The 13525-nt window shown below is 36.1% G+C and overlaps 1 protein-coding gene and 1 long non-coding RNA gene across 2 annotated transcripts; one reads left to right on the top strand and one right to left on the bottom strand.

The window, feature by feature from the left end:
• The first annotated feature begins 1856 nt into the window (after positions 1-1856).
• On the top strand, positions 1857-3623 carry LOC120343840 (uncharacterized). Its single transcript, XM_039412860.2, has 3 exons — positions 1857-1899; positions 2587-2810; positions 3278-3623. The coding sequence occupies exons 1-3, from the start codon at positions 1857-1859 to the stop codon at positions 3464-3466; spliced, it is 456 nt and encodes a 151-aa protein (XP_039268794.2). The 3' UTR covers positions 3467-3623.
• A 4690-nt stretch (positions 3624-8313) lies between these two features.
• On the bottom strand, positions 8314-9609 carry LOC120343944 (uncharacterized). Its single transcript, XR_005569662.2, has 4 exons — positions 9527-9609; positions 8992-9089; positions 8716-8769; positions 8314-8561 (listed from the first exon to the last, which is right to left on the bottom strand). It is a non-coding gene; the product is annotated as an uncharacterized LOC120343944 (long non-coding RNA).
• Positions 9610-13525: the final 3916 nt, after the last annotated feature.

The raw sequence follows: 13525 nt of genomic DNA on the forward strand, positions 1-13525 counted from the left end.
CATTGACGGAAGCCCTGGACAGACGTCCTGCTATTTGGCACATAGCATGTACTGATGCCCGGGGCCGAAGTCTTTGCCTCGCAATGCATAGTGAATACGGAAGCCGCCTTATCGATATGACCGCTGCTTACGCAGTGGCATGCTTATGGAGCGTAATACCGATATGACTCGGATATGACGTGTCTTTATGACACTGATCCGAGACTGGAAAAACTCTGATCCGTAATAAAAAAAAAAAAAAAAAAAAAAAGGTCTAAACCTTAGCACGCGGATTCCATTCGTGAGGCCCCCGGAACAATTTTAGCATGAAGATATTTGTATTTATTGGCAGAACATTTTTGAGTTTTTCAGCTCTTCCAAAATTCTTAGATTTAAACTTTTTGCTAGAACCGATGTCGAGAAAGATGTTTCTTAAAATCACTCAATATCAAAAGCTTGTATCTACAACCGTCACGGAGGTGCGCCATGTGCTCGGTTCAAGACGCCGTAGTAGTGTCAAGACGGACTTACGTGCCTTTCGTTTCCTAGAAATAATGGAGCGATAATAGAAAGAGTGGGGACTGGCAAGGACAATAAATTGTCTCGTGCATACAGAGCCCGGCCGATGATATCAGTCGCGCTTTTTATCTAAATTTTGCACCGTAAACTCTCTTCGCGCCACTCCTTTTCTGAAGAGATGCTTTTACTTTAATAAATACACGCCTCTATTTGTAATCGTGGGCCATGTAACAACGCAGATCTGAAACAGCAACCAAAAGCAAGAAACAATAAATTGTTTTGTTATTGGGTTTGTGATTTATATATCTTTCTTAAAATAAAGAAACTGCACCTTGCAACATAACAATAGCATGCTCAGAACATTAAACTCTCATTCTTTAACAAATATTTTAAGTAACTTTTCTCGCAAATAACAAATAACTGGCTTACTAATCCCATACCCGACATGGGCTGATAATCGGACAAAAGTCCGTGGTTCGCCAGATGATTGAGTCATGTTATCGGTTTTCCTCCCGAATAAATATGACAATCCTCTCCTAAAATCCTGACTATTTCTGTAATAAATTTGGAACATATGAAACCGGACAAGGAAATAGTCCGATATAAATTAAACCGTTTTATCGGCTTACCTGTCATAATAAACATCGAATCTAGTCAATGCCGATTCATGGATTCTTCACCTCATTTCGACCATACATATACTCTCATTCTATTCTTTTTTTCCAGTGATTATAAAATCCAAGTATCATGAGTCGTTCGTTATTTCTTGTCTGCCTTTGCCACTTGTTTACCACTATTGTGATGTCGCAAAGTCAGCATATGATATGCAGGAATGTGGACGACGTGTTTGGTGAAAACGATTCGATTTCAAGTCGCGAATCAACCCACTCCCGTAGTTTTCAGGGCCCGCCTGGTGAAAGAGGATTAACGGAGAGAAATAGGTGTACTAGGGATGCATGGGGTCAAAGGTCAACAAGGCGACCCAGGAAATGTCGACTATCAAAAAGTCAATGCCACCGTTGAACAGCTATTTGAGAAATTAGGTGAGTTTATTAAGTTTAGATTGTGGTCCTTGTTTTGCCTCTGTATAAATTACATGTAGTATATTATTCCAATGTTTAAAATCAAATTTAGATATTTATTATATTTAATTATTTTCCGGAAATTATTGTCGCGCGGATTTGAGCGCTTTGGCTTTTGTTATTCAAAAACCTAAAAAGGGATATCGTATTTCCCCTGGATTCTGGATTGCTGGAAAAAGACTCTTTTGTTTTAGATTACATTCAAACGATAATATCCGCTTGTAGCCGTGGAAAAATTTAGTTACGCAAATACTCACCAACAGTAGTTGCGAATGAATGCTGGCCAAACTTGACGAATTGAACAAGAAGATTTGGTTAGGTAATATCAATGAATCAGTTATTTCGGCTCCTTTGACATGAAACTGACTTTATGCAGTTTTATTGGACATTTGGTACACTCTGCAGTAAATTGCACTCTTAAACAAAGAAGCGCAATAACAGTTTTTATTAAAATAAATTCAAAGTTGATTTGACCCAAACAAAAGAAATAAAATGAACATGCAATAAAGTATATACACAATTCTATATAAAAGGAATGTCTTGGCTTTTCTAATGCAATAAGTGAACACAGATAATAAAAAACGCAAATCAAACCAAAGTGCGACCATAACCTACGAATACGTAGCAACAAAACTTATACACAATATTGAAGAATGTACCGTATTTCAGGGCTAAAGGCTCATTTAAAATAGTTTTTATTCCAAAAATCGATCCTGCGCCTTATATATTGGCGCGCCTAATGTATAGATCAGGTAGTCAAAAACCAGTATAAGCACCCTTCTCGCGCTCCGTAAAATACGGTACTAGTGATTCGGTACCAATGAATAATTATGACTCGCATTAATAATAAGACTTCCATCTGGCATTAAACCATCATTGAAACTCCAAATTAGGTTTTAATCTCCAATAACCCAAGCATTTTCAGTTATTGGTGAAGCAAGCTGGTGCCTCTTCCTTTTTTTTCTATACGATAGCAATCTATATTTTGTCTATGTTTATTTTACAGGACCCTATGACGGTGTAGTGCATCTCGGGAAATGTTACATAGCTTCTTTACACACCACAAGAGATGTCAACTACGAAGAAGCTGTTGCAATGTGCACAAAATTGTCGGCAAAACCAGCAGACATAATCGGTTCTCAACATTATGATATGGTCTTAAAGTATATTCGAACAATGATGTCTTCATCATACGAAGAAGTCTGGTTGGCTATGACATTCGACCACTCGGTATGTAAATAAATCGTGACTATATTTGCTGTTAATGAATTTTATGAGAGATTATCATGGATTTTAAAATGAATCTCCCCCTTGTGTTTAATCTTGTCATTTTAATCTAACCTGAGGAATTACATCCGGTATGGATGTTCAAAATTAGGGGAATGTTTGAAATTTTAGGCGGATGTTTGTTTCGTATAGAGGAAGTTGTAGGGAAATCACTGATTCCAAACCATTTTATATGCTTACTTGACCTATTTATTCACTATATTCTATCTACCTATGCAGGAAATAATAATAATCCCACTCCGTATGCTTATTCTCAACAGATCACCAAAGTTTTACATAAATATCGTCACGCCAATTCTCTTAAAATTGATTATTTATCCTGAACCTCAGCGTATCTTCAAATATCGGAAATAACCTCAATCAACGCATTACCACCAATTTACCTGATAAGATTTCTGTATTTTTAACAGACGAATAGAGCTTTACTGTCAAACGGCACCACTGCTCCATACATTACTTACTTCTCAGGGCAACCCAACAAACCTGCAACTCACACTCTAATGGCATTCGGTGCACGAAATCCGTCACGTGGTCAGCAAGGAATGTTCAATGCTCCACGGTCGTATACTACCAATGGTGCCTTGTGCCAGAGGGAATGATTTCCATCAAATTAAGACACGTTCATGGACATAATTCATACTTATATATATACACAGACTGATATTTTAGACATAAAACAGTTCAATGCATAATTGATGCCATGTTTACCGAGTCGAATTTCAGACCAGTGACATGACAAGTTATGAACGAACATTAAGTTCTAATATCAAACAAATTTAGTGCTAAATCCTTCGATAAAATAAAATAAAAAAAACTTATGCAACTTATTCCTTCAAAAATTTACAACCTGCGAAGTGCTTGGGTCTCTAGCCTGCAAAACCTTCATAATCAGATCCATTGTTGCAACCACTAGGCCAGTGGTTTCCAACCTTTCATGGTTCGTGTCCCCCTTCCGTTGGTTTTTAGCACTCATAGACCTTGTTTATCAGTCTAGTTGTTTTTATAGTTCTATTTGGAATGGAGTATTCAAAATTACATTATTTTCAAATAATTCATGCTTAACAAAGTGAAAACAGCATATGAAATATCCTTATCAAGCAATGAAACTAGAAATGACGGAGAGTTTAATGGTTGAGGGAAAACTAATATCAGTTTTCTGCCGATCATTTCTTCTTCCCCTCTAAACCGCTCTGTTGGTAACCGCTGCCATAGATCTTTATGCCTAAATCTCAAAATTTTAATATGAACTTCAATTATTAAATAATCTATAAAACTTTCTCATCCGATGGATCGATTTTTAATTTCTTCTGATTTTCATGCAGATTACCTGTATATGCTGCATCTAGTTTTCCTTAAGGTTCATATTTCAAATTTTAGAGTAGTTTTGCCGTGTGTTGTTAATTATATATCTTCATCACGGTGAATCATTTTCAACGACTCAATTTTCATGGGAATGAACAATTAGTTGTATTTTGTTGGTTTTAGAGAAGAAATCGGAATTGCCTGCTGAGACTCATTTGTGCTATTTTATAAACAATGTTTATGTACGACTTTCGCTGCGATAGAGGCTTTGAACAGCTATTACCAGAATGGTTACGATTCGAATTTGGGTGGAATGTGGGGCATGGAATTTGAACTTGAGATGTGTAACCTGCGATGCCAACAGAGGTTTGTTCAACACTTTGACCGCCAGACCATCTGGCCCACAAAACTGAGAAAAGGTTCTCGATTTAAAAGGTTCACATTTCCTACACCATCCAAGACTAGTATTTCGGGACATGTGCTTTTGACGTGGGATGCCCAACCGTCTTAACCCGTCGCACCGGTGATATCGAATAAAATGACCTCGCGAACAGGTAACAAAATATTGAAATGAATAAAACGAAAATATTAGCCTCTGTTCGAGTAATATACTCAAATCACAAAACAGTTCAATCAACAAACGGCTTATCAGACTCAAATAGACACTTTTACATTAACGTGGAAGGTGAGCATTGGTCCAAGATTTGGGAATGAATGATTGCAAGCGACAGGATTTTCACAAGAATGATCCGCTTATGCGCAGAGCGTTGCAAAACTTCCATACGAGTTTTCTTTCTTTTCTGAGTCATCTGGCAGAATTCCGGTAGACTCAGAATCAAAGTTCAGTCGTTCTAAAAGTTGTACGCTTTGGCACCTAGCCATGTTAACAATTCACTGAAGCATATTTATCTACGACGTTATCTGAATTGTATGCAAAACTTTCCCTGTTTATGTTTCCACGTGAAAATATAAAAATTGCAAGTCACCATTCACCCCTACGTGGAAATATTCAATTTGGCAATAATATGTGCCTTCGTTTGGTGTACAAAAGCGCTGTCTCCTCTCTTTTCGTCATTTGGCCATCTGACATACTTTATTGAATATTTGTAAGTAAATGCGATCCACTGTTCGGAAATTTATCGAATAGGTGAGAAGGAGATTTGCATAGAGTGAAAAATAATGAACTCCTAAACGATGAACGATCTTAACTTTAATCATGGTTATGTGTCTGAGATGAAATGTTTTATATAGCACATGTGGTAGTTGTATTTACAATATATTTGCTGCTGGTCAGGGGCATTCGTAAATGAAGAAGGCATGGTACTTACATAAATATAAATAATGTCAGATTCCAATGCCAATCCTGTACCTTGCCTTAGCTTTTTCTACATTGCATGCACTAATGATTGAAGCTTTGTAAATATGTGAAAGATAGTGAGTAAAACGAAAGACTGTAACTGTTTTGTTTGTAGATTGCTAGAAAAATTTCATATTTATATTAAATCAGTTTGCATTGTTACGTTTGAGCTTGCATATTTGACATCAAAGCATGTGTGCCTCTTTATTGGAATTTAATCTTGACTGTCGACATCTGTATTGGGAATCATAATTTCAAACATGAGAGCTATGCTCAAATATATGGACACGTAGCGCCACCTAATGGCAATAATTTTGATGATGTCATAGCAAAAAAAAGGAATAGCCTTCTGAAGAAAATTTTTATCTTTAACCACAGAAAATTTCAAAGCAATTGGTCCAGTAATCAAAGAGAAAAGCGACTTTTTAAAAATGTGTCAAAGAACAAGAACAACAACAACAACAACAACAACATAATATTGAAACGATCGCTATGTCCACTACGTGTCTAATAAGCATGTGTTACATCAGTATTAATCAACGAATTGATGAAATTGACTGATATACAACAGACTGATACGTTTTAGAGTTGATCGAACAAAACTCCCAATTTTTAGCATTGCATTAGTGTTTCCGCTGCAGAATGACGACGCTTTCCGTACAGTTTAATCCCATTCATAATTGATCATTACGACGGATATTCACATTTTGCCTAAGCGAATGTGCATCGATCGATTTAATTCCAGGTATTATCAAAATAATACGATATTTTTCATCCTCAAGTAGGACATGGTAAAATTTAAATTTTTTACCAGTCATTTTCTACTACCTACATATTCCATACATTTTTGATTCAAATGTTGATCCCATTAGTAATAGCGAAAAAACTTGTTTCTACTTTTCATTTCCCCTTCATTTTTGGTAAGTAGTAACGGTTCATAGTAAATTTATACGCAAAATACCGAATATCATTATTTTTTATTTTATTGAAAATTACATTTGAAATGAATTTTTCCCAAAATAATAAGATAATTTGGGCTCTTCATACTATTCTTCAGATGACTTTGAATCGAAAGAATTGTTTCAATGAAAGGAAACACACAACGTCAAATATAAAGATCATCACAAATAAGCAGTTTTCTATATTCAAGAATTTTTCTGTGTAGTGTCGTATAGCAATTATTAGTTTGTCTATCTGTACAGTAACTTGATGTGATACAGTATATTGTATTATGACAGTATTCCATTGATGACAATTTTTTTGCATCTAACAGCTATATATTGCTTGTCAGAAAACAAATAATCGAAATATTTTAAATTTTGATTTGGCATGGAATGTAATCATAAACATCGTATTAATGTTATCAATATCAAAATAAATATCAATGTAACTAAAGCACTACGAAGTGAAAGTTTAGGGATGAATGGAGAAAAAGGAACAAGTTCAGGAAAAATGAAATATTAAAAAAAAAAATCATTACAGCAAGCGTCGTCTGGGAGAGGGTTCGCAGCTCGTAGTCAGATCTTTTCATAATTCTGTATATTTTGTGGTAAGAGCAATAATTGAAAGATGTTTTGAGCTAAAAATGGCAAATATGAGCATATCTGATTGAAATGTTGTCCGAATATCATGAAAAAAGGTGGGCGCCCCAACACAGTATATTTCCATGTACCGTAAATAACGTATTCGCCATAAAGAATATGTATTGTATGCTTAGCAGTTGGTATCATAAGAACACATACTGGGTTAGGTAGTCCTTTCTCTGTTTCATGTGACGCATTCGCCAATGTTTAGTTTCGGAACTTAACTGCAGTTGAACACGATTTGTTCGAGTACTGAAACTTGTCTTGCCATAAGAAACAATGGTAATTATTTTAATTCGTTCTTACGCATCCAAAATACCCAAAATATTAACAAAAGGTGTACCTGAACAGCAATAATTACTTAAATATTTATATATTAAAGATTAAACATAATAACGTTTCAAATATATAAAAAAAATTGTATCAATCAGGCTACTGCATGTACGTTTGAGCAAATATCTGAGGATTCTACGGGACTCGTTTTTGTGCGCGATGACGTCATTGAAGTTGCGCACTTTGAGACGGTCTCGCTTACGCGTTAGTCTTGAAGATTGCCGTACCGGTAGTCTACTGTGACAGAGTGCATACTCGCACCAGTACCTGTTAGTTTTGGACTTTGTGTCCATATATTTGAGCATCGCTCTCTTGATGAATGGTCAAGAGGCAGCCGAGACGCACGGTTCGTGTGACGTCATCTCCCTCAGTGGCGCACCGAATTTCCGTAGTACCGCGGCATTTTTGACTAGAATTTTTTGATCGACTACCGATTTGTTCAAGTATCATCAGGTCGTTCGACTACCGAAGTACCACTGTTATTCTATTCATTTTGTCTTTTAAACAGAGAGGCTGTTAAGTAATAAATTTAATCATTTTATCTAAAATATACTGCCATCAACTCATATGCGCATTCAATATTCGCTGAGTTATTTTGCATTGCAATATCTTGAATAACAAAATTCTTAATCAAAGAGATGAGATTTGATAATCTTCTGATGTAGGCGAGCAATCGGGCCCAATTTTGTATACCTATTTTTATTCATGTCATACGACCCCCAAAATTTACAACAATAAATCTGGGTGGTAGTGACTTTAATGCAATTGAAAGCCGAATGAATGATATCGTCATTTAAAAGTGTACTACTACACTCACAAATTTTTTTTAAATCATGGATAGAATAGAATATTTGCCTTAGTAATATTAACGACAAATTCTAATCATTCTAAACCGTTTTCTTTCCTGAATTGCATCAATAAAGCGCCAGAAATCGCCCCAGTCCTCATGATTTGTGTTTGATGACTTTGTGTATATTACTCTTGCCCGTCGGTATAAATTAATTCTCCTGTTTACAATATATATTTAAACATAATCCGAATATACATTTCAATGAACAAAGATGAACTAAGATTTTCCATGAAATAAAATTTCTTGATCGTGGAGGTTGTCTGCATTTTCTGCAAAAAAATTAGTAAAACAAATCAGATGCATATTAAAGTATTGTTGTTGTTAATGTATCATAGCCATTCAGAGGTTTATCACGGTATTCTGCGTCGCAATTTATCTGCAACTTGGTTGATACAGTTTTAAAAAGCCATATACAAAATTTACCTCGGAATGTCTGCGCAGATTCTGGGCTGTCACCTTCAGGGACGAAACCACCAACTGACAAAATTTGATAAACATTAGAAGAGTTCACTATTTCATAGCCTTTTTTTATTTTGTAATTTATTATTGTACTACTTGTAAAGTTTATTTTCATCTGTGTACGACGACTTCAGATCTTTATTTTATTCTGAATCTACAAAACTTGAAACAAAAATTGAAGTACAATTTCCTGAATCTTTACAACGGGATGTTATAATAGGTGATGAAGACAAAACTTACGAACTCCGGAGATGAACGATGCAGTTATTGAAACCATGAAGACGATCATAGAGATCCTGCTAAGAATTGATGGAGTGATGCTCATTTTAAAAATTGTTCTAGAAAATACGAAGAAATCGAAAACATTAAATAGAGATATTAGAGTTTAAAGAAACAAATGTAAACGATTTCAACAAATTTGCGAAAAATATTTCTGCACGTGTTTGTAGCTGGATCATTCGTTCTTTGTAAGATCAGAATTCTTCATGCCTTATTCTTCGCAGTTTCGTGGGATAATCAATGTCTAATAAATCTATGAAAACTACTATTATGTCTGCATAGACGTCAAGATTGCCGAAATGCTACAGAGTATTTTAATCATGTTCTAAAACATATTAGTTTCGGGAACCACGGAAACGGTATACGGTAAATTTTTCTGTCTACATTTCAATCACTCGATCAAAATTATTTCGAGTGTCTCTCTGCCAAGTTCGGGCCATTTAGATTGGGTAACTTGCATTACTTCGAGTCTTTGAATCAAAAAAAGCAACTTTACCTTGCAATGGCTTTTTTGAACTGTTGGGTTGCAAACTGACACCTCTAGACCTCAAAACTTCTTGCAGGTTGCCGGGTTGAAAATGGGATGTTTCACTCCAACATTCCAGTTTTATATAGCAAATCTGTTTCCGGATGAATACAATCCATTGAAAAAAATGGCTCATCTCTCTGGCATTTTACCGCTCGGGAGCAAAATCAGTTATTCGACTTATAATAATTGGGTATAAATTAGGATACCAACTTCAAAACTGGATTATCAAGTTTTCGATCACCGTTGTACTCTTCACAGAGTGTCATACATACATGGCATTAGGAGATCACACGAAGGCATATATTCTTGCCGTTTATTCTGTTACATCAGGTCTAGACAATCTGCATTGAGATCAACATACAAAAAAAGTATTGCAGGCAATACTCATATATTTATATCAGAACATAAGAAGTGGCTTGTAACAGATTTGACCTAAAATTATGTAGAAATTGAAACATATGATATGAGTCGAAACTCAACTGCACATTTCATGCGGCGAACCACTTGACTTGATGAAGCAAATACGTGATTAGGTAATGCAAATTTATCTGTAGTGAGGATTAAACATAGAGGTGATTTTCCCAGCAACGAATATCGGCCTTTTCTCGTTCTATCGTCGTTAATCTTACAATGATTTCAAATTTGAACGCTTTTCAACATTTTTTTCATTTTGTTCACTGCATAAATAACAATTCTTCGATATTAATCATGACCCTATTGTTTTATTTTGTCACGTTTATACATTTGTGTTGTCTTCCAAGATCACGTAAAAGACAAAAAATATCTTTCCGATTGTCTAGACTCAAGAATGATTGTCTCAAGAATGACTGGAGCGTGCTAATTGCTACATTTGCAACAACGTAGAATTTTTGCATTTTTAACGCATAGAAATTTGCACCCATGTCGTCGCACCTGCTCGCAAATACTTGTCTATTAAAATAAAAAAAATAAAAAATTGTAAGTGTAATCCTGTTTACGGTTGCAAGGTTTTTACAGTCATAATCCTGTTCCCATTTGTCGTTGTCGGTCGTTTTCTTTCAACGAAATACCGCAAATGTAATTCCATCATAAATCGTTCATCAAGTTTACGGTGGTGTTTGGTTAGTTGGCACACTGGCAATTACACCGTGTACCACTGTTACATCTGGTTTTCACCTCGTTCAAAATTTTGCTTAAACTTAGTTAATGTATGGAAATTCAAATATATCGCGAATGGGTTTGCAATGCGTTCGTATTCATTAAAACTTATACCAGGGTGGTCCAAGGTTGCGAGGTTTAAGAGCCGCCAAAACTTTTGACCCAAAATTGATTAAAATATCGCGAATTTAGTAATTTTAAACATATTTAAGAATGAGAGTTTACAGTTCTAATCATTTTTTTGAGGAAGCTATATGAAGCCTTCAGTTATTTTTAAAATTGCTTCCCGAAAAATATCGTGATATTTTCGGTATCTTTTTTCGCGTTTGGTTTTATATGTCGCTTAAATTTATATTCTTTCGTGACAGATATTACTTGGGAACACAACAGACACTGTGGTTTATCGTTGTTGTGGGTAAGGAAATACGTTTACTCACAGTTTCACTTAGGTTTCCTTTTTTCTGCACTCATTGTATGATGAATTTATCACTTGTAGCTTGGGCAGGCCTAGGGCTACCGTCAAAAAACAACCAAGTCCGTCTAAGTTGGGACCTCGGACCCATTTAATAAACAAAAAATGAATCGCACGGCGCTAAGTCAGCTCTCCGGCTCGTCACTGCTGTCATATGGCCAGCGCTTGAAAATAGATGAGTGTTTCTGCACAAGACAATTCATTCTCTTTTTTACCGATCATGGGACGTCATGCCCATCTAGCCACCGTCTTGACGTTTATAGATACAACAATGAAATTCCGTGATTTTAACAAACATCAATCCCGACATTAGGATTAGGAAAAGGACCATTCCAAGGCGCGGCGGTGTGGCTCAACGGGCTAAGCGTTAGGAATACGCTCGCCACCGCACCTCTAATCACTCTGCGTGGGTTCGCAGGATCGAATCCCATGCAGGGATGGTTATGTGCGAGAGGATTGCTGGACTCCTCGCCGTCGTTGGGTGGTTCACGTAACCGCTGGTCGGTTACGGCTTCCTCCACCACCAAGTCCATGCTTCCGAAAAAAAAAAAAAAAAAACAATACAGTAAAAACTAATCCCATACCCGACTTGGAATGGTAACCGGACGAGAGGCCGTGGTTCGCCATATGGATAAGCCGTCTTATCGGCTTTCCTCTCCCCCGGGATAAATATGTAAATCCTATCCTAAATAGTTTAGAAATAAATCAAAATTGTTTTGCTAATATATACAAATATATGCCAATGTGCCGCAGTTTGGACCACTCTGAATTTTTTCATTTTGTTCACTGCATAAAAAGCAAATCTTCGATATTGAACACCAACTTCTTGCTGCTATTTTGTCTGGAATGCTTCACGTTTTTACATTTGTGTTGTCTTCCGAGATCATGTAGTCGTAGAGGACAAAAAATATCTTTCATATTGTCTAGACTAGAACGATTGTCTCAAGAATGGCTAGAGCGTGCTAATTGCTACACTTGCAAGACATATTTTAGCACCCATATATAGCTTTTACGTACATTTGCACCCATACACATTTTCAACAACGTAGAATTTTAGCATTTTTAACGCATAGAAATTTGGAGCCATGTCGTCGCACACACTCGCAAATAATAATATGTCTATTAAAATCAAAAAAGATAATAAATTGTAAGTGTAATCCTGGTTACGGCTACAATGTTTTGTACAGTCATTGCAAGTTATAATTCAATTCCACTCTGTCGTTGTCGGTCATTTTCTTTCAACGAAATACCGCAATGTAATTCCATCATAAATCGTTTATCAAGTTTAGGGTGGTGAATAGTAAGTTGGCCCTCTGGCAGGTACGCCGTGTGCCATCGTTATTTATATTTTTCGCCTCGTTCAAAGTTTTGCTCAAACTGAGTTAATAAGAATAGAAATCCAAATCAATATCGCATGGGTTTGCAATGCATTCGCACTGATTACAAGTTATACCACTAGAATGTCCATCAATTGACAGCCAATATCAATGTAACGTCGTTTACTTTAAGAATAATGTCTATGGGTGTTAATGTTCACGGGCGCAAGTGTGCGCAGGTGCAAATATACAGTGTGAGGCGCTTGCCGATGGCTGTAAATGTTCTTGGGTGCAAATGTAATTGGATGAAATCGTTCATGGGGGCAAATGCAGCACTGAAAGATCAGGTAACGTCACTTCCAAAGTTATTTGTGGTACAATTTATGGGGCATTGAGTGCCAACTAGCAACATTAGCAAACAATAATATAGGTTATTGTCGGTTTAACTCGCGGTACATAGATCCCCCACAATAGTCGAATTTTGCTCTCATCATCACTCGATTGCTTGATGACTCAATGCTATTCTCAAGACCTATTCGATCACGAATTATACACATTGAGAAGTACAGAGACAAATTAAACATGGGGAAAGCGATTCTAACACAGCCAGTAGATTCTCAACATGAAACAGAATGATTGTATGAAATGTTGTATTGAAACACTTCATTTAGAAACCGACAACCTGGAGGAGGTGGGAAATCTAACAGTATCAGTTTTCAACTCATCAGATCAAAATAGATCTTTGCAAGCTATTGATTTTTGATTCGCATTTCCTATTATTTGTGACTGACTCGGACCATACTACTCATCAAAACAAATGACTTCAACTACACCAACCGGCAGAAAGACTGTACAATTAAAGATAATTTTGATCGATTTTAAAGAAGAGTAATATACACAACGTCAGAGAACACAGATCATGTTTATTAATGAAAAAGTGAAAAATTGTCTAAAGGAAAAAATATTTGCGAGTGGGTGGCACGACATTGGGTGCAAATTTCTTTGCGGTCAATTTTCTAAAATTCTACTTTGTTACAAATG

Source organism: Styela clava, chromosome 5 (genome assembly GCF_964204865.1).
Source record: "Styela clava chromosome 5, kaStyClav1.hap1.2, whole genome shotgun sequence".
NCBI lineage: Eukaryota > Metazoa > Chordata > Ascidiacea > Stolidobranchia > Styelidae > Styela > Styela clava.